Source organism: Neoarius graeffei, chromosome 3 (assembly GCF_027579695.1).
Source record: "Neoarius graeffei isolate fNeoGra1 chromosome 3, fNeoGra1.pri, whole genome shotgun sequence".
NCBI lineage: Eukaryota > Metazoa > Chordata > Actinopteri > Siluriformes > Ariidae > Neoarius > Neoarius graeffei.
Genome location: NC_083571.1, coordinates 25,784,033 through 25,808,964, shown reverse-complemented (window position 1 = coordinate 25,808,964; position 24,932 = coordinate 25,784,033). Strand labels below are relative to the sequence as shown.

Genomic DNA, 24,932 nt, shown 5'->3' with positions numbered 1-24,932 from the left:
TTCTCAATTAAGCAGATAAAAGGCCTGGGGTTGATTTGAGGTGTGGTGCTTGCATTTGGAAGATTTTGCTGTGAAGAAAACATGCGGTCAAAGGAGCTCTCCATGCAGGTGAAACAAGCCATCCTTAAGCTGCGAAAACAGAAAAAAACCATCCGAGAAATTGCTACAATATTAGGAGTGGCAAAATCTACAGTTTGGTACATCCTGAGAAAGAAAGAAAGCACTGGTGAACTCATCAATGCAAAAAGACCTGGACGCCCACAGAAGACAACAGTGGTAGATGATCACAGAATAATTTCCATGGTGAAGAGAAACCCCTTCACAACAGCCAACCAAGTGAACAACACTCTCCAGGAGGTAGGCGTATCAATATCCAAATCTACCATAAAGAGAAGACTGCATGAAAGTAAATACAGAGGGTTCACTGCACGGTGCAAGCCACTCATAAGCCTCAAGAATAAAAAGGCTAGATTGGACTTTGCTAAAAAAACATCTAAAAAAGCCAGCACGGTTCTGGAAGAACATTCTTTGGACAGATGAACCCAAGATCAACCTCTACTAGAATGATGGAAAGAAAAAAATATGGCGAAGGCGTGGTACAGCTCATGATCCAAAGCATACCACATCATCTGTAAAACACGGCAGAGGCAGTGTGATGGCTTGGGCATGCATGGCTGCCAGTGGCACTGGGTCACTAGTGTTTATTGATGATGTGACACAGGACAGAAGCAGCCGGATGAATTCTGAGGTATTCAGAGACATACTGTGTGCTCAAATCCAGCCAAACTGATTGGTCGGCATTTCATAATACAGATGGACAATGACCCAAAACATAAAGCCAAAGCAACCCAGAAGTTTATTAAAGCAAAGAAGTGGAATATTCTTGAATGGCCAAGTCAGTCACCTGATCTCAACCTAATTGAGCATGCATTTCACTTGTTAAAGACTAAACTTCAGACAGAAAGGCCCACAAACAAACAGCAACTGAAAACTGCTGCAGTAAAGGCCTGGCAGAGCATTAAAAAGGAGAAAACACAGCGTCTGGTGACGTCCATGAGTTCAAGACTTCAGGCAGTCATTGCCAACAAAGGGTTTTCAACCAAGTATTAGAAATGAACATTTTATTTACAATTATTTAATTTGTCCAATTACTTTTGAACCCCTGAAATGAAGGGATTGTGCTTAAAAATGCTTTTAGTTCCTCACCTTTTTATGCAATCATTTTGTTCAACCCACTGAATCAAAGCTGAAAGTCTGAACTTCAACTGCATTTGAATTGTTTTGTTCACAATTCATTGTGGTAATGTACAGAACCAAAATTAGAAAAATGTTGCCTCTGTCCAAATATTTATGGACCTAACTGTACATGTTATCAGTTTTACTCGCCTCATCTTTTGCGAGCATCACCAAGCTGTGAGCAGCATCAGGGCTTGTAGTATTTTGGTTACCAATTTTGTTTACTGTGTTTTGTTCAAAATACAGCGCTATGAACTATATTTTTAAAACAGTAAGAAAGCACTTGTTCATGAATTGTCTTAGAAGCATTATTTAGTACCAATGAGCACATTTTATTTCTCCACAATAAAAGATTAAATTAAAAAATTAAATCGAACAGCAGAAGTTTGATATCGGCTTCTCAATATATCTGCCGAAAAGCTCAAAAAAGCTTACAAAACCTTTCATTTGACCTTTCAGAAGGACCAAACAAAAGCTGTGATAATCAAAAGGTAAATTTTGTTAAAATAAACACCACTTACTTGATATCGAATCAGTAGCCTTGGCGAACCACGAGGTGGATTTCGTTTATCTTTGAACTATCTGCTGATTATCTTCCAATCCTACGAAGTTATAACAAGGTTTCTCTTGTTTCGTTTCTGGTTCTGATTGGATATTAAGTTTATCAAGAATTAGAACAGGTAATCGAACTTAATCAGGATAAGTTCTGATTGGTTACGAAGTTTCGCTATTGTTACACTCATTCTTGCAACACGATGACATAGTGGCTACTGCCTCGCTTCGCCTCTATGAGGCAGTAGCCACAAAAAAGATTGACCCTGTATCCTTCAGGAAATTTGGATCATTCAAATTCCTGATAAATGTGTGACTTGCAGAATATTCCAAGTATTCCATAGGGGTGGTAATCATCGGCATATTTGTAAATGTGCGTCAAATAAACAAAAAAAAAAAGTTGGTTAGAACATGGACACAGCAGGCTCAGAAACACATGAATATAATCAAGAATCCTTCACAGAAACACCAGGGTATTGGGTATAGGCAAAGTTATCAAGGACAAACACGAAACAGGTGAACACAATCAAATAACAAGCCAATGACCTGACAGTTGAATGAGATGTTAAACAGATTCACACATTATCTCATCTCATCTCATCTCATTATCTGTAGCCGCTTTATCCTGTTCTACAGGGTCACAGGCAAGCTGGAGCCTATCCCAGCTGACTACGGGCGAAAGGCGGGGTACACCCTGGACAAGTCGCCAGGTCATCACAGGGCTGCACATAGACACAGACAACCATTCACACTCACATTCACACCTACGGTCAATTTAGAGTCACCAGTTAACCTAACCTGCATGTCTTTGGACTGTGGGGGAAACCGGAGCACCCGGAGGAAACCCACGCGGACACGGGGAGAACATGCAAACTCCACACAGAAAGGCCCTCGCCGGCCACGGGGCTCGAACCCGGACCTTCTTGCTGTGAGGCGACAGCACTAACCACTACACCACCGTGCTGCCCATTCACACATTAATGCAAAAATAAGATTTTCAAGCATTTTTAATGATCATACTGTATTTGAAGGTAAAAAAAAAGGTAGTTACAGTGATCACATTATTTGCTTTAAATTATATAAAACCCTGGCGACACTATAAACGTTTATGTTCACGGCTGACGAGTTCACAGTTGAGGTCAGAAGTTTACATACAGTGACATGAATGTCATGGCAATATTTGGGCTTTCAGTAATTTCTTTGAACTGTTCTTTTTCTGTGGCAGAATGATTGTACAACATACAGCTTTAATTAAAAAAAAACAACACTAGAATGTGTTGCACAAGTTTTAATTTTCTTTGGGTTTTCTGAAATCAACACAGGATCAAAATTATACACACAGTCAAAAATATACATACAGCACACCTAATATTTAGGTAAAATGTCTCTTTGCAAGATTCACCTTGACCAAACATTTTTGTTTACCATGAAGGAGCTTCTGGCAGAATTCTGCTTGGATATTTCACGACTCTTCATGGTAGGACTGGTAGAATTCAATTAACTTTTTTTAAGATTTATTTATTTTTGTTGGCATGGACTCAACTTATAAGCACGGTCCATATATTTTCAATAGGGTTGAAGTCAGGACTTGTTTGAAGCTTAATGTTAGCCTGCTTTATCCTCCACAACCAGCTCTGATGCGTGTTTGGGTTCATTGCCCTGTTGTAAGTCCCAAGTCATGTTCAAGTTTCTGATGGTTTATGCTGAAGAATTCTGAGGTAGTCCTCCTTCTTCATTATTCCATCCACTTTGTGCAATGAACCAGTTCCACTGGCAGCAAAACAGCCCCAGAGCATGATGATCCTACCACCACCACCAGCTGGTACAGTGTCCCTCTGTACATGGTGGTCATTGTGGCCAAACAACTCAACCTTTGTCTCATCTGACCATACAGCTTTCCTCCAGAAGGCTTTTTCTTTGTCCGTGTGGTCAGCTTCAAACTTTAGTTAAGCTTGAAGGTGTCAATTTTGGAGCAGGGGGTTATTTCTTGGATAGCAGCCTTTTAGTCCATGGTGATCTGAACTGTAGACAGTGATCCATCAGCTTCCAGTTCATGGCAGGGCTGTGCCATGGTGGTTCCCAGGTTGTTCCTGACCATCCAAACCAATTTCCTTTCAGCTGAGGGTGACAGTTTGGGTTTTCTTGAAGCAAAGTGGCTTGGCAAAGTGACTACACCTTACAGTAACTTGGATACAATTGTTTGAACTGATCTTGGAATTTGTAGTTGTTTAGAAATGGCTCCAAGAGACATTCCGGACTTGTGTTTATCTGCGATCCTCTTTCTCAGATCTGCACTGAGCTCCTTGGACTTTCCCATTTTACTGTGTGTTGGTCAATCCAATGAGTGCTGTAAACAAACCCTTCTTATAAAGGCACAGAGAAGATACCAGCTGTAGTCAATCATGATCACTAACAAGAAGTTAAGAGACCTTGGCCTTGGCAAGATAAAAGACATTTTGGAAGTTTCAGCACCTCTGAATTAATAATCTAAGTGACCAAATGCAAATTTTTGACCCTGTGTTGATTTCAGAAAACCCAAAGAAAATTAAAACTTGTGCACCAAATTCTAGTGTCTTTTTTTTATTAAAGCTGTATGCTGTACAATCATTCTGCCACAGAAAAAGAACAGTTCAAAGAAATTACTGAAAGCCCAAATATTGCCATGCCATTCATATCCAAGATGGACTATATGTAAACTTCTGACAAGTGTATATGATTATACATGCTTGATGGCTAAAAAAAAAAACCCAAATGCAGAAATGTTCATTCTTTTCTTTCAGATGTTCTCAGCTGATGAACGCCACACAGGAAGACGAGGACGCAGCTATAGTGAGTTTGTCTGTGTCAAAGTTTGGCCGCACCAAGGTAGAGAGCCGCCTCAACATCACCAAGGGAAAATACCACACCCTGGAGTGTGTAGCAACTACACAGGGAGAACAGGCGTATACACTCTTCTCCATCAGCGGTGAGCTATATAGTGGACATATATACGGTACACACACACACACACTCCTACACATTACAGTAATGGGAGAAAGATGAAACTTAACATCCAGGCAAGCACTCAGGTCATGCTAATCCCTTCTTTACTTCTCAGACACACATATAGCACTCAACAGATTTGCAGGGATTATTTTGTGCAGAGTGTGCACAGCGTGGATTCATAACCACACTTAGCTCTAACATGTGTGACCCAACGCAGGGGTGGACAATCATAAATTCATTAGCTGGACCACTGGGTAACTGAACGCTCTAATGTGCTGCATGATTCGGTTACCTGGAAACCTAATTGAATAGGCTAAAAATTGGAAGCTAACATGATGTAATAATGTATGTCAAGCTACTTAGCTAGTTAAAAGCGTACACCCTATCGTCAGGAGATCGCAAGTTCGAATCCAGAGAGGAAAATTGATCACGCTCTCTGGATGGGTGGGTGGGATGTGGCATATTCTCTCCCCTGTCAATCACAGCAAAACTAGCCAATCGCTGGCATCTGCGAGCTCATGCATGAGGACGAGGGTGGATAGCTCATCCTACATTAAAGAGAATATAACATTTTTGTCAAGCATCTTTATTTTTTCTTCAACGTGTTTATCTGTGCAGTTACAACGAGGTAACTATGAACGAAAAACAAATAGCCCGAACACGTAATCTATTGGTCCCTGGCGACTGATTCGTCCAGTTAATGTTTATTACGATGTAATTATTATGTGTTTGTGTTCCTCCATGCAGAGCGCACAGTTCCTCATAAACTCTTCACCCCGCTACTGACTGGAGTCGTCACAGCTTCTGTACTGCTCATGTTGTTTCTAATCATACTCCTCTACAAGTACATGCAGGTAAACATATATTTCATAATAATAATTTTAAAACAAATCTAAGGGAAAACCAGGATGAATACTTCTTCAACTATTCAAACTTTTCATTATATTAAAAAGTATAAATTCAGCAACAAGCACATTTTTATTTGAACAATTATTTTATATCCGTGTCCATGTTTTTTTTTTTTTTAAATGAACCAAACTCTCAATAAAGGGATTTGCACCACACTGCTTTTCTCTGAACCTGTGCTGTCACGAGTAAAAGACATGTGCCGTGGAATGGCGATAAGATATGAAATTGAAGCTTCACAGAAGAAATCAATCTCTGACATATTACATATAGAATACACTAATTAAAGATAATATTTTAAGTGCATATAATGTTTAGCCCTGAAAATCAGATTTGGTTCAGATGAAAATCCAATTGTAAGCCACACGAATTCAATTCCCTCACAGCGATTCTCTTTCCTGCTTACTCTTTGATTTAACCACAGAAACCTAAGTACGAGATCCACTGGAAGGTGATTGACAGTATCCATGGCAACAACTATACCTATATCGACCCCACCCAGCTGCCTTATGATCCCAAGTGGGAATTTCCACGAGAGAGGCTGCGTTTTGGTAAAATTGGGAATAAAATTTTATATGGCAAATGCATCTTGAGGCACCTGGAAAAGAGAAATGTTAAATTAAGTTTACAGACAAATGCTTTATGCTTCATGATGATTTCTTAAAATCATTTTAAAACTTGTTTGTGTGCAGGTAAAATCCTTGGTGCTGGAGCATTTGGTAAAGTGGTGGCAGCTACAGCATATGGTCTTAGCTCACCTGACACGGTCACTACTGTTGCTGTAAAGATGCTCAAGCGTATGTGTGTGTGTGTGTGTGTTCACGCAGACATAGAACACATTTTTCAGTCCAAGAGCCCTTTCCACTGATTTGATTAAATCCACAAAATGTCTCCGTACTGATTTCTCCTTGTTTTTTGTTTGTGTGGGCATGCGCGTGTGTGTGTGTGACCACAGCAAGCGCTCACTCCACTGAAAAGGAAGCTCTGATGTCAGAGCTGAAGGTTCTGAGTTACCTTGGCAACCACATGAATATTGTCAACCTGCTTGGTGCCTGTACTATAGGAGGTAAGAGGTTAACGCATTCCAAGTTCAGACAGAGTTCAAAGTCAGGTTTTTGAATCTGGTGGTTCAGTGGAACCTTGAGAGCTTGAGCTTATTTTTACTGAGCAAAATCTGCTTCTCGAATGTAAAGGATGGCACAAGCAGGGATAAAAATACACACAAGCTCAGCAGAACGCTGTCTGGGACACTGATTCTCACACACCATTTTACACCACCACCTCTCACGTTCTGCCACGCAGCAGCTCACTGCAATACGCAAAGTGTAGAAAGATACTCCGTGTTAATCACACGCAGGTGGACACATTCATTCAGTTACTAGAGGTGCCGTGTTGTAGTCGAGTCACTAAACCTCGAGTCCGAGTCCAGTCTCGAGTCCCCAGTGTTCAAGTCCAAGTCAAATCCAAGTCTCATCTCATTATCTGTAGCCGCTTTATCCTGTTCTACAGGGTCGCAGGCAAGCTGGAGCCTATCCCAGCTGACTACGGGCGAAAGGCGGGGTACACCCTGGACAAGTCGCCAGGTCATCACAGGGCTGACACATAGACACAGACAACCATTCACACTCACATTCACACCTACGGTCAATTTAGAGACACCAGTTAACCTAACCTGCATGTCTTTGGACTGTGGGGGAAACCGGAGCACCCGGAGGAAACCCACGCGGACACGGGGTGAACATGCAAACTCCGCACAGAAAGGCCCTCGCCGGCCACGGGGCTCGAACCCGGACCTTCTTGTTGTGAGGCGACAGCGCTAACCACTACACCACCATGCCGCCCTCAAATCCAAGTCATTAAAGAAAATTTCGAGTCGAGTCCAAGAACAAGACTCCAACAGCACCATTTGACGGTGGCTGTTTCAGCGCTGTTAACATTAGTTTGTTCCTGACCATGACGTATGAACAGGTGAATGTGCTTCTCTTTATCAGGGAGTGTGAAGTATTCTGTCAGAGATGGTTGGGAGACGGATGGAAGTGCAGAAGGTGTGTTTATTAATACAAGTGAAGACAAACAATCCAGAACGGCAGGCAAAATCGTAAAACAGTGAAACAGGTCGAGTGAGGCACAAACAGGCTATCGTAGTCTAAACAGGAAATCAGGGATCAGGAAACCAAACAAGGAAATAAGGCTTGTTAATGTGTCAGCGATGCAACTCAATACTTCGCAAAGTAAGTACGTTTTCACAGTCTTTATATAGGCGTGCTGATTGGGCCTTAATCCTATGTAGGTGCGAGTCGTTTACGGCGCGCCTGAGAGTCTGTCATCTGATGCATGCATGAAGGTGCGCAGGTGTGACACTCTTGCACGAAATTAGTACAACGATTAACGTAGATATAAATATCCTATGCCAAATTATTATAGCATCTCATCTCATCATCTCTAGCCACTTTATCCTGTTCTACAGGGTCGCAGGCAAGCTGGAGCCTATCCCAGCTGACTATGGGCGAAAGGCGGGGTACACCCTGGACAAGTCGCCAGGTCATCACAGGGCTGACACATAGACACAGACAACCATTCACACTCACATTCACACCTACGGTCAACTTAGAGTCACCAGTTAACCTAACCTGCATGTCTTTGGACTGTGGGGGAAACCGGAGCACCCGGAGGAAACCCACGCGGACACGGGGAGAACATGCAAGCTCCATACAGAAAGGCCCTCGCCAGCCACGGGGCTCGAACCCAGAACCTTCTTGCTGTGAGGCGACAGCACTAACCGCCTGAATTGAATTTTTAATACCAAAATTATGCCATTTGTTATGCATCTCGAATTATTGGGATGAAATTAGGTACTGTTAGGGAATCATCAGTGAATCGTGATTCATTAAATTTTAATCGATTTTTGGATCGCGGATTGAAATGGATCGATAGATCGGGGATCGATTAATCGTCACACCTCTATCAGTTACCCACTCGTTCTTCATGACTCGTCCCATTCATACCTCACTCTTGACCACACCCCGTCTGCCTCCGTATGGTACAAATGAGCTAGTAAGGCTAAACGTTGTTTATTAATTACATTATTTTGGATTTCTATGGAACCAAAGGTAACAGCACCAGTGGTGGTTATAAGAATGAAATAAAGAAGTGAAGTTGGGCCTGATTTCTTTCTAACCCCGACTGTAAATTCATGCAGCCTATCAATGACAGTCTCGGTTGTCTTGGTTACACAGAGAGAAACATGCTCGAGATAGGATCTCCATTTGGGCTGATATTGTTCAGACACATCTGCAACAGCTCACCAGCAGTGATTAAGATTAACAAGTTACTCGCAGTGTCGTGGAACCTTTGTTGAATATTTGTAAAACCTTTCACTCTGCTCTGGAACAGGCCCGACTCTGGTGATCACAGAGTACTGCTGTTATGGTGACCTGCTGAATTTTCTGAGAAGAAAGAGGGAGGAGTTTTTCAGCTTGAAAACAGGAGATGGATATTATAAAAACCTTCTAAGTCAGACACAATCTTCAAGGTAAAATCATTCTTGTGTAAATTTACATGTAACTGTCACAATTGTATATCTACAGTGGAATGGCAATGCTTTTTTTTGCTATACATTGAAGACATTTGAGTTTTGAGATCAAAAGATATGATATTCTAAGATAGATATGAGACGATAGATCAGAATTTCAGCTTTCACGTCCTGATATTTACATCTAGATGTGTTAAACAACTTAGAACATGGCAACTTTTGTTTGAACCCATCCATTTTTCAAGTGAGCAATGTACTTAAATGTGACTGACAGGTGTTTCTTGTTGCCCAGATGTGCTCTGTAAGATTGATTGATTGATTGTTTAACCAGTTAATAGCTCTGAATGTGTATTCCTGGTTGTAGCCCTGGGTTTCACCCGTGACGACTATATTTGTTGATGCATAGGATAAACCAACATAAAGACAAGAGAGCTGTCCATGGGAGAAAAGCAAGCCATTTCAAAGCTGAGAAGAGAGGGAGCACAAGCATTGGGCATAGCCAATACCACAATTTGGAATGTTCTGAAAAATAAAGAAACCACTGGTGTACCAACAGACAGACAGTGAACAAGTCGGCCAAGGAAAACAACAGTTATTTGCTTTAATTTACTTTAAAGTACATTTTCCAATATTTTTGCTCACCTAAAAATTGGATGGTCAACCATCAAAGGTGCCATGTTCTAAGTTGTTTAACATATCTAGATGTAAATATCAGGAAATGAAAGTTGAAATTCTGATCTATTGTTTCATATTCAGCTTTAGATCTCAAACCTAAATGTCTTCAGGGTATAGCCCCCCCATCTAGGAAATAGTTTTTCTTCCTTTAGACCCATTACCCAACTCACCTGCACCTTCTCACTAGAACCACTCTACCAGACTTCCTGCCCCCTTATATTTTATTTATTTTGTTTATTTGCCAGGGACCATGTACAACAGACATTAAAGGAACAGTCCACTGTACTTCCATAATGAAATATGCTCTTATCTGAATTGAGACGAGCTGCTCCGTACCTCTCCGAGCTTTGCGCGACCTCCCAGTCAGTCAGACGCAGTCAGACGCGCTGTCACTCCTGTTAGCGATGTAGCTAGGCTCAGTATGGCCAATGGTATTTTTTGCGGCTGTAGTTAGATGCGACCAAACTCTTCCGCGTTTTTCCTGTTTACATAGGTTTATATGACCAGTGATATGAAACAAGTTCAGTTACACAAATTGAAACGTAGCGATTTTCTATGCTATGGAAAGTCCGCACTATAATGACAGGCGTACTAACACCTCCTGCGCTCTTCGACAGCGCATTGATATGGAGCTCAGATATCAATGCGCTGTCGAAGAGCGCAGAAGGTGTTAGTATGCCTGTCATTATAGTGCGGACTTTCCATAGCATAGAAAATCGCCACTTTTCAATTTGTGTAACTGAACTTGTTTCATGTCACTGGTCATATAAACCTATGTAAACAGGAAAAACGTGGAAGAGTTTGGTCGCATCTAACTACAGCCCCAAAAAATACCATTGGCCATACTGAGCCTAGCTACATTGCTAACAGGAGTGACAGCGCGTCTGACTGACTGGGAGGTCGCGCAAAGCTCGGAGAGGTACAGAGCAGCTCGTCTCAATTCAGATAAGAGCATATTTCATTATGGAAGTACGGTGGACTGTTCCTTTAAACTCAAGTATATGAGAAAAGATGTATTGCACCAGAGTATAGCTTTTAGCTCATTTCCATCTGTAGTCCCTGCAGCGGGTATGCACAAGAACAATAGATGACTTGCAACCATGTGATCAAAATGTGCTACTGTACGTCATGAGCGTCCGCCATGATGGTGGATATACAAAGCAACTAGGATGGCAGCCACTGAAAGCGTGTCTGTAAACAGTGCTATGTTTTCTCAGTATTACCACGATTTGAACGGTCGAGCGAAGATTCGATACAAAGAGAAGATAGATCTGTGTGGATTTGACCCATATTATTTTAAAAAAGTCAGACTTTTCTGAAGATAAGATGCATCAAATACGAATACAGGTCATTTCGTCCAAAGCCTTTTTCATACGCACTATCAATTATTTTATATTTCAGGTATTTGTTTGTTCGAAAAAAGAAGGAATTCTCAATGGAATTTGACCAAAGCAAAACACATTTTTGTAAAGCAAATGAGTGCCATAGTGTGTGCACTTCGACACTAAAGAGCGTACTAAGTGGGGTAACCATGTTGGCCCGTGCCACTTGCTGACCCTGGGATGAGTTCACGCCCTTGTCACTGCAAGCTGCTCGCTTGCATGTCTGTGTTTCCAGCTGGATCGTATTAAATCATCAGGTGTGGAGCAGTGCTCTCGCAGGGGCTTCGTTTGCAAATACTGGGCCGAATCCCGATCCCACCGACCTGAGACCATGCTCTTTCCAAGGGGGAAGCTTAGAGGGAGGTGCCTGTAAAATTTGGCTTTGCTGTGAGCTCCCTTGGCTGAGTTATTACTTTTTAAAGCCGGCTGGATCATATTAAATCTTTAGGCACGAAGCAGCGTTTTCACGGGGCTTTCGTTCGCGAACACCGGAATACCTGAAATATAAAAGAATTGATAGTGCATATGAAAAAGGCTTTGGATGAAATGTCTTAACTATTGGACGAAATGGCATTGAACAAAGTGTCCTGATCCCCTCGTCTCCTCTCCGTACTAAGCCTCAGAGTTTCATCACCCTCTTTCCGAATCACGGACGGAATTCTAAAAAATCGGAACGTGCCACAGTCACGAGTACTGTTGTGACCACAACCATATACAGCACAAAGATATGGCATAGCTAAAAGAATACTTAAAGCAATGGAAAAACAAAAAGAGTTGCACATGCTTGACTATGTTTTGTATGGAATGTCGCTTGACCCCGCACTCATATATCCACTATATGGCTGATGTCCGGGTTTCTATTTTGCTTTGACGTCACTTGCAAGTCAAGGATAGGTAGGGTAGGGCAGGTAGACACAAGCAAAATACTACACTGGGAAGGGTAGGTAAACATAACAACATGGCAAACACACACACACGAAAAAAAATCAACACAACAACAAAAAATACATAGACAATAACAAAATAACATAAGACCTGTGACCCTATTCCCATTTCCTAACTACTCCCCCCACCCTCCCTCCTTGCCCAAAAGAGCACATTTCTAATCCTACAACCCCCACCCTCCAGCCTCCCTCGATACCCAGCAAAGTTTCACCCTACAGGCTGTTTCAGAGGGTGTGGTCTTGGATGAGCTGTTAAGGCAGCCCCCATCATCACAGCCCCCATCGCAGATCTTCCTGCCCTGTCCATACAGCTGAATTCCCTCGGGCATGGAAAACAGTTGTAGTGCCTCCCTTTTTAAGGGAGGAGATCAAGACGATTTCAGCTGCTATAGGCCGATTTCTATTTTGCCTTGTTTATCAAAGGTGTTGGGAAAAACTTGTAAATAAACAGCTTATAAATTATCTGGTTTATAATATCCCATCTGGTGTTGAATCTGGTTTCCGATCTGGTCATGGCTGTGTCACTGCTGCCCCCAAAGTTCTTCATGGCACACCTTATTCTCTAGATTCCAAATAACGTTTATTGATTTAGCTCAGGCTTTTTACATGGTTGATCATGTTACACTTCTTGGTAAGATGAGCAGCATTGGCATTTCTGAACAATCATTGGTGTGGTTCTCAGACTACCTTACAACACGTTAAATCAGAACAAATGTTTTTGTCACTAAGGGTATACCTCAGGGCTCGATCCTAGGGCCCATGTTATTTTCTATATCTCATCTCATCTCATTATCTCTAGCCGCTTTATCCTTCTACAGGGTCGCAGGCAAGCTGGAGCCTATCCCAGCTGACTACGGGCAAAAGGCGGGGTACACCCTGGACAAGTTGCCAGGTCATCACAGGGCTGACACATAGACACAGACAACCATTCACACTCACATTCACACCTACGGTCAATTTAGAGTCACCAGTTAACCTAACCTGCATGTCTTTGGACTGTGGGGGAAACCGGAGCACCCGGAGGAAACCCACGCGGACACGGGGAGAACATGCAAACTCCGCACAGAAAGGCCCTCGCCGGCCCCGGGGCTCGAACCCAGGACCTTCTTGCTGTGAGGCGACAGCGCTAACCACTACACCACCGTGCCGCCTATTTTCTATATATTTATATAAATGACATTGTTTCCTCTGTTGGCGACTCATCTATTCACCTTTATGCTGATGGCACCGTCCTTTATGCTTCTGGTCCCTCCCCTGATGCAGTATTTATATCACTTCAGGATATTTTTTTTAGGATCCAGCAGGCTTTCTCGAATTTAAACCTCTTGTTAAAGGCCAAGGTCATGTGGTTTGGTAGGAAAGGTGTTGTCCCCACCATTCTCGACGGGGTTGTCCTAGACCAGGTCACTGAATATAAATAGCTGAGTATCTGGTTAGACAGCACTCTGTCCTTCTCACATCATATCAGTAGGTTATGATTTCTTGTATAGGATGTGCTCCACTTTCACTCGGTCTGCGAAAGTGGCTCTTGTTCAAATGACCAGCCTTCCCATGTTAGATTATGGTAAAGTTCTATCTAGGTCAGCCTGCAAGGGCGTAGTCCAGAAACTCCAGGAGTGATGTTCTTTATCACTCTGTTATCCGATTTGCTCCGAATGGCTCCTTTAAAACATATCACTGTACTCTTTATTCCTCCTTTACTTGGCCATCCGTACCCACCCATCGTAATATCCAGTGGTTCATATTCATTTAACAAAACCCTCCAAGGTCTGTCTGTCTCCTTATTTGCGCCACTTGTTACAAACTACATCTGCTGCTTAGAACGCCCGTGCTGCATCTTATTCTGCTGAAAGTTCCCAAAACAAAAAGCGTGCTCGGTCTGTTGTCATTCCAAGCTGCTGCAGCCAAAGGCTGGAACGATCTGCAAAAAAGTCTAAAGCTGGATAAACTTATCTCCATGTCAGTTTTCAAGGTCTCTATTATGGACATTCTTACTGATACATGCAACTAGTTTTCCCAACTGACTGATGTCTGTAAATCTTTATGGTTGTCTCAGATATAGATGACTTGCAACCACGTGATCAAAATGTGCTATGTCATGAGCGTCCGCCATGATGGTGGATATACAAAGCAACTAGGATGGCAGCCGCTGAAAGCGTGTCTGTAAACACTGCTGAATTTTCTCAGTATTACCACGATTTGAACGGTCAAGCGAAGATTCGATACAAAGAGAACATAGATATGTGTGGTTTTGACCCATATTATTTTTAAAAAGTTGAATTTTTCTGAAGATAAGACGCTTCTACCAACCATCGAGTACCCAGATAATCGCGTTCTATCTGGTTTGGCAGATTTCGTGGGTCGATAACTCTCAAATGAAGGCTTGTAAGTCCATGGAAACCTATAACTTCTTTGTCTCTGGATGGCTAAATACCTTATTAATTAAACCAGTCGATGATGACCAAGCAGTTGTACTTGCAAGGGTAAGTTAGGGCTTCTTTTGCATTTAGTTTACTTCTATGTGTAAACAACAGACGAAGTGTAAAAGTTTGACAAGTCTCTAGCTTTATGGCTCACAAGTCACATTTCAATTTATTTCAGGTCAACCACTCTAAAATGATAATTTTATAATTATAAAATTATAACAACGACCGAGTGAACCACGACAAGAGAACACTCATTTTATAGCAAGATTCTAGCAACACGAAATAAAAGTTTGCCATGATATTATCGAGAACGCTTTTGAATCTGAGCTGAGATAAAACGATTACTGCAAAACACGAGCTGTTTTGGTTTTAGCCTCCGTTAGATCAGCCCTGCCAATGCTGTTCAGCCGTGCTCATCTCCTCTCCGTACTAAGCCTCAGAGTTTCCTTTCTGAATCACGGATGGAATTCTAAAAAAATCGGAACGTGCCATGGTCACGAGTACTGTTTTGTATGGAATGTCGCTTGACCCCGCATTTGTATATCCACCAACATGGCTGACATCCGGGTTTCTATTTTGCTTTGACGTCACTTGCAAGTCAAGGATACTCTGTTTTTCCCCCTCCCTCTCTTACTGGTTATATATTTTACTTCTGTACTGCTTATTGCACTGCCTGATGCTGCTGTTTGTTGGCTATAGTGCCTTGCAAAAGTATTCATCCCCCTTGGTGTTTGTCTTGTTTTATTGCATTACAAGCTGGAATTAAAATGGATTTTGGGGGGTTAGCACCATTTGATTTACACAACATGCTTACCACTTTAAAGGTGCACATGTTTTTTATTGTGACACAAACAATAATTAAGATAAAAAAACAGAAATCTGGAGTGTGCATAAGTAAACACTTTGTAGAGCCACCATTTGTTACAATTACAGCTACAAGTCTAGCTGTGTAGTTTGATGTTTATTTGAGTGTTTTTGTCCGCCAGTTGTGGTGTAGCTCTGGACCCAGTTTTGGGCATCGGTACCCTCCAGGCCTTGGTTCGCCGTGGGTGATGCCTGTGCTCCCAGCTATGGACTGCAGTGAGCTCGTTGCTCATTTTAACATCGTGGTTGTCCAGCGCTCTGTGCTTTAATGCTTGGCGTGATGTTCCGAGCGATGTTGCTCGGTGGCATTGCGGCGGCTGTGCAGGCGGTTTGGAGCACACCAGCGCTCTGCGTGGTGATGCTTCTGTGCTCGCTTTGTGGATCCATGGTGTGGTGTTCGAGCGATGTTGCTGGTGGCATCATGGTGGCTGTGCTGGTGGTGTGGGACTTGTTTTCGTGTGCCTTTTGGTGGGACTGTGGCTGTTACACCACTGGAATTACATCCTGACCCCTATTTGGTGGACTTTTATTTATTTTTTCCTGTCCATTATTGTAAAGCGTCCTTGGGTTTTGAGAAAGGCGCTATATAAATAGAACCTATTATTATTATTATTAAGTCTCTTGAGGTATGTCTCTTAGCTTAGCACATCTAGTCACTGGGATTTTTGCCCATTCCTCAAGGCAAAACTGCTCCAACTCCTTCAAGTTAGATGGGTTGCGTTGGTGTACAGCAATCTTCAAGTCATGCCACAGATTCTCAATTAGATTGAGGTCTGGGCTTTGATTAGGCCATTCCAAGACATTTAAATGTTTCCCTTTTAACCACTCCAGTGTAGCTTTAGCAGTATGTTTCGGGTCATTGTCCTGCTGGGACGTGAACCTTCGTCCCAGTCTCAAACCTCTGGCTGACTCAAACAGGTTTTCCTCCAGAATTGCCCTGTATTTAGTGCCATCCATCTTTCCTTTAGTCCTGACCAGCTTTCCTGTCCCTGCAGATGAAAAACATCCCCACAGCATGATGCTGCCACCACCATGCTTCACTGTAGTCATGGTGTTCTCAGGGTGTTGGGTTTGCGCCACACATGACATTTCCCATGATGGCCAAAAAGTTCAATTTTTGTCTCATTTGACCAGAGAATCTTTTTCCATGTGTTTGGGGAGTCTGCCACATGCTGTTGGGCAAAATCCAAATGTGTTTTTTTTAAGCAATAACTTTTTTCTGGCCACTCTTCCATAAAGCCCCGCTTTGTGGAGTGTATGGCTTAAAGTGGTCCTATGGACAGATACTCCCGTCTCCACTGTGGATCTTTGCAGCTCCTTCAGTGTTCTCTTTGGTGTCTTTGTTGCATCTCTGATTAATGCCCTCCTTGCCTGGTCTGTGAGTTCTGGTGGATGGGCTTCTCTTGTCAGGTTTGTAGTGGTGCCATATTCTTTCCATTTTGCTATAATGGATTTAAATGGTGCTCCCTGGGATATTCAAAGTTTGGGATATTTTTTATAACCCAACCCTGATCTATGCTTCTCCACAACTTTGTCTCTGACCTGTTTGGAGGCTCCTTGGTTTTCATGTTGCTTGCTTAGTAGTGTTGCAGAGTCAGGGTCCTTCCAAAAACAAGTTGATTTATACAATCATGTGACAGATCATGTGATACTTTGATTGCACACAGGTGATCTTAATCAACTAATTATGTGACTTATGAAGTGAATTGTTTGGACCAGCTCTTATTTAGGGGTTTCATACGAAAGGGGGTGAATACTTATGCACACTCCAGATTTCTGGGGGGGGTTTTCATCTTAATTATTGTGTCACAATAAAACAATTTTCTCTGTTGTAGGCATGTTGTGTAAATCAAATGGTGCTAACCCTCCAAAACCCATTTTAATTCCAGCTTGGAATGTGACAAAACAGGAAAAACACCAAGGGGGATGAATACTTTTGCAAGGCACTGTATCTGTTTGATGTTTGTGTTACTACTTACTCCCTTTCTTCAAGAGGCTTTGCCAGGCTGCCAGTGTAGATAAGAATCTTGTTCTTAGTGACGTGCCTGGATAAATAAAGGTTAAAAAACATTGTATAGTCTGTCGACTGTTATCTGCATATATGTGTGTGTGCGTGTGTGTTAGGGAAGGCGCAGAAAACGGCTACATGCCTATGAGATCCCATCAGAAGAAGTCTAAACAAACAGGTAAAGCCCACTACATCAGTATCCCATCTCATCTCATTATCTGTAGCCACTTTATCCTGTTCTACAGGGTCGCAGGCAAGCTGGAGCCTATCCCAGCTGACTACGGGCGAAAGGCGGGGTACACCCTGGACAAGTCGCCAGGTCATCACAGGGCTGCACATAGACACAGACAACCATTCACACTCACATTCACACCTACAGTCAATTTAGAGTCACCAGTTAACCTAACCTGCATGTCTTTGGACTGTGGGGGAAACCGGAGCACCCGGAGGAAACCCACGCGGACACGGGGAGAACATGCAAACTCCGCCCAGAAAGGCCCTCGCCGGCCACGGGGCTCGAACCCGGACCTTCTTGCTGTGAGGCGACAGCGCTAACCACTACACCACCGTGCTGCCCCACTACATCAGTATGAAATTAATTAAACTGAAAAAAAAAACCCCATAACACTTTCTTTCACTCTTTCAGAATGGAGCGATGATAAGGATGACTTATCTATTGATACTGAGGATTTGCTCAGCTTCTCCTACCAAGTCGCCAAAGGCATGGACTTCCTCACATCCAAAAATGTAAGCTAAGTGCATGTGCAAAATTAAGACACATTATCATAAAAACATGTTTCTTTTATTCAAAATTGTGACCGGATTGGTTAATATAATTTATTCAAAATATAAACCACTCTCTTTGCGTATGGACAGTGTATCCATAGAGATCTGGCAGCAAGAAATATTTTACTGACCAAGGGTCGGGTTGCCAAGATCTGTGACTTCGGCCTGGCTCGTGACATCACCAAGGACTCCAACTATGTTTTGAGGGGAAATGTGAGTCATTTTCCTTTTATTTTGTATTATTAGCTTTACTTTTGTATACACATAATTGACTTGCTTTCCTCTACATTCGACCTGGTTCATGGTTTTCTGTAAATTACCAAGCAATACAGTACAGTTTACTATAAATTGTGACCCCAATATGCTTTACAGGCACGTCTTCCAGTCAAATGGATGTCTCCTGAGAGCCTGTTTTCATGCGTCTATACGTTCGAAAGTGATGTTTGGTCCTATGGCATCTTACTGTGGGAGATTTTCTCTCTAGGTATGCTTGACAAGGAAAATATATATATGTTTCATAGATACAGTGGATATAAAATGTGTACACACCCTGTTAAAATGATAAATGATACATTTCAAAACTTTTCCCATCTTTAATGTGACCTATAACCTGTTCAATTCAATTGAAAAACAAAAAAATCTGTTAGGGGGAAAACATAAATATAAAACGTACAATAAGCTGGTTGCGTAAGTGTGCACACCCTTAACCTAATACTCTGTTGAAGCACCTTTTGATTTAATTACGGCATTCAGTCTTTTTGGGTTCACACCTACCATTGATTAAAATGACTCCGATTCACCCCAAATAAAGTTCAGACATTTACTCAGTCGCATCCTCCAGCAAAAGCCAGGGTTCACAGAGAGGCAAGGCAAGTTTATTTATATAGCACATTTCATACACAATGGCAGTTCAATGTGCTTTACAGAAGCAAAAACAGTAAACAATAGAGAAATAAAATTACATAAAATAATTATTTTTAATCTAAAACAATTAATTAAAAGAATTAAAAGAAAATAATAAGAATTAAACAACAGTAGAACTAAAATAAAATGCCAAAAAGAAAAAAGGAGAAAAAGAAACCAGCGGAGTAAAATAGAATAAAATTAAAGTAAATTTAAAACATGCAGAGAAAGTAAAGATTATAAAAAATGTAAAAATATTAATTATTTAACAGAAAGCATCTGAAAACAGCTTGGTCTTTAACCTAGATTTGAAGCTGCCAACAGCAGGAGCATTTTTAATGTCCTCTGGCAGTTGGTTCCATAGATGTACTGCATAGTAGCTAAAAGCTGCTTCACCACACTTTGTTTTAACAACTGGTTTTAATAGTAAATTTTTCTGTTGCGATCTGGTAGATCTGATTGGGTTAGGCCCCTGCAACATATCAGAGAGGTAATTGGGCCCTGTACCATTTAGAGATTTATACACCAGCAGCAATGCTTTAAAGTCAATTCTGTAGCTTACTGGAAGCCAGTGAAGGGACCTTAGAATTGGGGTAATGTGCAGTTTAGAGCTTACAAAGCATCACAGGGATCTCATTGTTGAAAGGTATCAGTCAAGAGAAGGGGAAAAAAACATTTCCACGGCATTAGATATACCATGGAGCACAGTGAAGACAGTCATCAAGAAGTGGAGAAAATATGGGACAACAGTGACATTACCGAGAACTGGACGTCCCTCCAAAACTGATGAAAAGACAAGACGAAAACTGGTCAGGGAGGCTGCCGAGAGGCCGACAGCAACACTGAAGGAGCTGCAGGAATTTCTGGCAAGTACTGGTTGTGTACTACATGTGACAACAATCTCCCGTATTCTCCATATGTCTGGACTATGAGGTAGGGTCAAAGAGAATCATCCAGGCTCGGTTAAATTTAGCAAAAAAATACATCAACTCTCCCAAAAGCATGTAGGAAAATGTGTTATGGTCTGATGAAACCAAGGTTGAACTATTTGGCCACAATTCCAAAAGGTATGTCTGGGGCAAAAACAACACTGCACATCACCAAAAGAACCCCACACCCACGGTGAAGCATGGTGGTGGCAGCATCGTGTTTTGGGGTTGTTTTTCTTCAGCTGGAACAGGGGCTTACACTGTAAATAGTAACACTATTTGTAATAACACTAAATGTTACTCTAAACAGACAAAAAAGCATGCTTTGCTCTTTAATCAATAGAAACTTGCATTAGCTTATGCATCACCTGTCGCTAATATGGCATCCAGGTTTCCTAGATTTATTCTGTGACCATCAAAACAAAGATGATTCCTTATCCCCTACAGGTAACAGCCCATATCCTGGAGTTCCAGTTGGTTCCATGTTCTACAAGATGATACAGGATGGGTACAGGATGAGTGAGCCGGAATTTGCTCCAAGTGAAATGTGAGGAAATGAAGTGCCTATGAGTTTAACTATTATGAAAGGATGCCGCTTGCACACGTTAGTTGTTTATATCCATTTGTGTAAATTCTCTTCATCTTGTCGATCTGATTGAATGAAAGAGCTGGATAATGGGATTCACAGCTTTCCTTCTCGCCGCGCTTACTACTGGGCGAGACACATCTTGATTACAGACTTGTACAATTTAACTAAATCAATAACCAATGGCACTTTAATGAACGTGTGTGTTCCTGTGTCTCAATCGTAGTGGCTTTAATAATAATAAAAAAATGCCATCACTGATTTGTGTATTTCTAGTTATGAGGTGATGAGATGGTGCTGGAGCTCTGATCCTCTGAAGAGACCAACCTTCCGGAAATTGGTAGAGAGGACTGAAATGTTGCTCTCTGAAGCCACCAAACATGTAAGTGTTACTCGTTTTGCGACAGATTTAAAGATCTGAGGAATTTCAAAGAGCCACTTTTGGAAAATGTGAACAAATACTTGGATTCTGCTTCACTTTTACATTAAAACGACCTGACAAGTAAATGTTATCTTCTTATTTATTGACTCACCCCATTTTGCCAGCAAACAGCTCGAACAGACCCATGATTTTGCCAAGTTTTATAATTTTAACCTAAAGTACAATGTATGTGTGCAGTACAGTGGAGTCTAATCTTATGTTTACATTCGCAAGTGACAAAGTGAAACGTCAACACGTTTTCTACCTACTGGTACCTACAGCAACATCAAATTGAGATTTTCTCAGTTGCACAAATTAGTTAGATGTGGTAAATCAAAACAACTAGCTAGAATGAGTCCTCAGACCAATCCTATGGCATACAGTACCAGTCAAAAGTTTGTACACCCATACTGTACCTTATTCATAGATTTTTATCCCCCGCTGGCCGAAAGGCCCGAAGGGGGGGATTATGTTGTGGCGATTGATTGATTCCGTCCATTGATCGAAGGATGCTCACCTTCTGAAATTACAATTTTTGGAGGAATTTTACGAAACTTGGCAGGATTCTTTGTTATATCTCGGTAATACGCATATTGTAATTTCGTTCAATTCAGTCACATTTTACCAGAGTTACAGCCCTTGATTAACAAAATTATCTCATTCATCTCATTCTCATCTCATTATCTGTAGCCGCTTTATCCTTCTACAGGGTCGCAGGCAAGCTGGAGCCTATCCCAGCTGACTACGGGCGAAAGGCGGGGTACACCCTGGACAAGTCGCCAGGTCATCACAGGGCTGACACATAGACACAGACAACCATTCACACTCACATTCACACCTACGGTCAATTTAGAGTCACCAGTTAACCTAACCTGCATGTCTTTGGACTGTGGGGGAAACCGGAGCACCCGGAGGAAACCCACGCGGACACGGGGAGAACATGCAAACTCCGCACAGAAAGGCCCTCGCCGGCCCCAGGGCTCGAACCCAGGACCTTCTTGCTGTGAGGCGACAGCGCTAACCACTACACCACCGTGCCGCTAACAAAATTATACTTTGATAATTTCATGAGTGTGTTTTCCTTCTGAAATCAACTCCTCTCACAATTTTTGGAGGAATTTCATGAAACTTGGCAAAAGGCCTTGTTATATGACAGTAATAGGCATATTGTGATTTAATTTAGTTTGTGAAAATTTTACCAGAGTTTTGAGCCTTGATTAAATCACTTTGACAATTTCATGAGGGTGTACGTTCTTCTGAAATCAACTCCTCTCACAATTTGTGGAGGAATTTCACCAAACTTGGCAAAAGGCTTTGTTATATGACACTTATACGCAGATTGAAATTTCGTTTAATTTGGGCAATTTTTTTTTTTTTTTACCAGTTAAGCCCTCGATTATTAACTTGTACTCTGGTAATTTCGTCAAGGTGTGCTTGCTTTCTGAAATCAATTTCCCTCACAATTTTTATCCCCCCCACTGGCCGAAAGGGGATTATGTCTGTCTGTCCATCCTAGGAAGGGTGCTCACCTTCTGAAATCAACTCCTCTCACAATTTGTGGAGGAATTTCACGAAACTTGACAGGATTCTTTGTTATATGTCGGTAATACTCACTCATATTGCAATTTCATTCAGTTCAGTCACATTTTACCAGAGTTATGGCCAAGTTGCCAGCGGGGGATATTGTGCTCTCAGAGCACTCTTGTTCTGTATTTTGACTGTTTTCTACATTGTAGAACAATACTGAAGGCATCAAAACTATGAAGTAACATCTGGAACACATATGGAATTACGTGGTAAACAAAACAAACAGTGTTAAAAAAATAAAAAAAACCATGCAAGATATTTTAGATTCTTCAAAGACGCCAACATTTACCTTGATGACGCTTTGGACACTATTGTTATTATCTTAACCAGCTTCATGAGGGAGTCACCTGGAATGCTTTTCAGTTAACAGGTATACCTCATCAAAAGATAATTAGTCGACAAGTTTCTTGCCTTCTTAATGCATTTGAGATCAACTAGCAAATAATAAAAATACAGTAAATAGCCTTTTCAACACCACAATCCATATTATATCAAGAACCATTCAACTAAGTAAAGAGAAACGAGGTCCATCATTACTTTGGCATGAAGAGTCTTTTAATTAATAAAAATAAAGAAAAATGATTGAATTAGAAGGCCTGTCCAGTGTTTCTTCCGTTCCCCGCTCACAGTTCGTTCCCATTTCCTGTTTGAAACACAAAAATGGGAATATAAATAGTGAAATTGACTCCATGGTTACAGTTGAGCTCATTAAATGTACTGTACTGTATATCGAGACTTTGGCAATACAGACCTTTTTTCTGCTACCCAACAGGTGTACTTGAATCTCAGTGAGAACGGAGGCAGAAGTATCAGCGAGTCATTCGATTGTCCAGGCCCGCAGAGAGCAGCGTCTCAGAGGCTGAGCTCAGTGGGCAGCACCACAGCATCGACTCAGCCTCTTCTACTGGCCACCAATGATGTTTTTCTGGAGCATGAGACTTGCTAAGGACCACTCACTCACCTAGCACTTCAATTCTACTCACACTTTCTTTAGCTTTTTGCTTCTTTCTTGGGTTGTCAATTTTTGGTTCTGTCAGAGCAGAGTAGAGCAATCTCTTCAAAACTTCACTGCATTTTATTCATACATGCAAATTTTCATTTTTCATTACAATTAGAGCAAGTCCATAGGCGGGTTATCAGTCTCGTTTTATCTAGGCCTTTCTTTAAAGAGTAATTACACCCCAACATGGTTATTTTTGAAGTTAAAAAATGAAATGAATCCATCCAAACTGAAAACGGAGACCCACTACGTCCTTACCCGTACCTAACCTGTTCATAATGTCTATCGGGAATAATACCGGTCCATTTTCACACTGTGGAAACCTGCTTACAAACGAGTAACATTACTAACCTGTGAACGCCTTGGCTAAACCGGTTGACTTCCCTGCAACAGAGGTTTTCTTTTGGCTACAAGTCTGTACAACCACTTTGTGGCATTATTAACAGTAATAAATAGAATATTTTGACAGTTAAGATAATGTTAAGAGCACTCTAGTTGCTTATAAGCAAATAGAAGTAGCTATTTATGCTAGTACTAGACCTTTTTTTGCGTATTTATCACTGTAGCTTTATAGACAGCGTAATTAAGTGCCACAAACAGATGCAACCTGATGTGGAATTAGTGTTATCACTACTACTACAGTGGTGCTTGAAAGTTTGTGAAATCTTTAGAATTTTCTACATTTCTGCATAAATATGACCTAAAACAACATCAGATTTTCACACAAGTCCTAAAAGTAGATAAAGAGAACCCAGTTAAACAAATGAGACAAAAATATTATACTTGATCATTTATTTATTGAGGAAAATGATCCAATATTACATATCTGTGAGTGGCAAAAGTATGTGAACCTCTTGGATTAGCAGCTAATTTGAAGGTGAAATTAGAGTCAGATGTTTTCAATCAATGGGATGACAATCAGGTGTGAGTGGGCACCCTGTTTTATTTAAAGAACAGGGATCTATCAAAGTCTGATCTTCACAACACACGTTTGTGGAAGTGTATCATGGCACGAACAAAGGAGATTTCTGAGGACCTCAGAAAAAGCGTTGTTGATGCTCATCAGGCTGGAAAAGGTTACAAAACCATCTCTAGAGTTTGGACTCCACCAATCCACAGTCAGACAGATTGTGTATAAATGGAGGAAATTCAAGACCATTGTTACCCTCCCCAGGAGTGGTCAACCAACAAAGATCACTCCAAGAGCAAG

At 41.5% G+C, this 24,932-nt stretch overlaps 1 protein-coding gene across 1 annotated transcript in view; it reads left to right on the top strand.

The window, feature by feature from the left end:
* The window catches only part of kitb (KIT proto-oncogene, receptor tyrosine kinase b), a 51,058-nt gene extending 26,691 nt beyond the window's left edge, over window positions 1–24,367 (top strand). The window contains exons 9-21 of the mRNA XM_060916565.1: window positions 4,569–4,753; window positions 5,521–5,627; window positions 6,104–6,230; window positions 6,372–6,476; window positions 6,635–6,745; window positions 9,073–9,211; window positions 17,627–17,688; window positions 18,157–18,257; window positions 18,387–18,509; window positions 18,669–18,780; window positions 20,576–20,675; window positions 20,991–21,096; window positions 23,495–24,367. Of these exons, the coding sequence (XP_060772548.1) occupies window positions 4,569–4,753; window positions 5,521–5,627; window positions 6,104–6,230; window positions 6,372–6,476; window positions 6,635–6,745; window positions 9,073–9,211; window positions 17,627–17,688; window positions 18,157–18,257; window positions 18,387–18,509; window positions 18,669–18,780; window positions 20,576–20,675; window positions 20,991–21,096; window positions 23,495–23,668 (1,552 nt within the window). The 3' untranslated portion in view covers window positions 23,669–24,367. The remainder of the gene's footprint in view (window positions 1–4,568; window positions 4,754–5,520; window positions 5,628–6,103; window positions 6,231–6,371; window positions 6,477–6,634; window positions 6,746–9,072; window positions 9,212–17,626; window positions 17,689–18,156; window positions 18,258–18,386; window positions 18,510–18,668; window positions 18,781–20,575; window positions 20,676–20,990; window positions 21,097–23,494) is intronic.
* The last annotated feature ends 565 nt before the right edge of the window (window positions 24,368–24,932 follow it).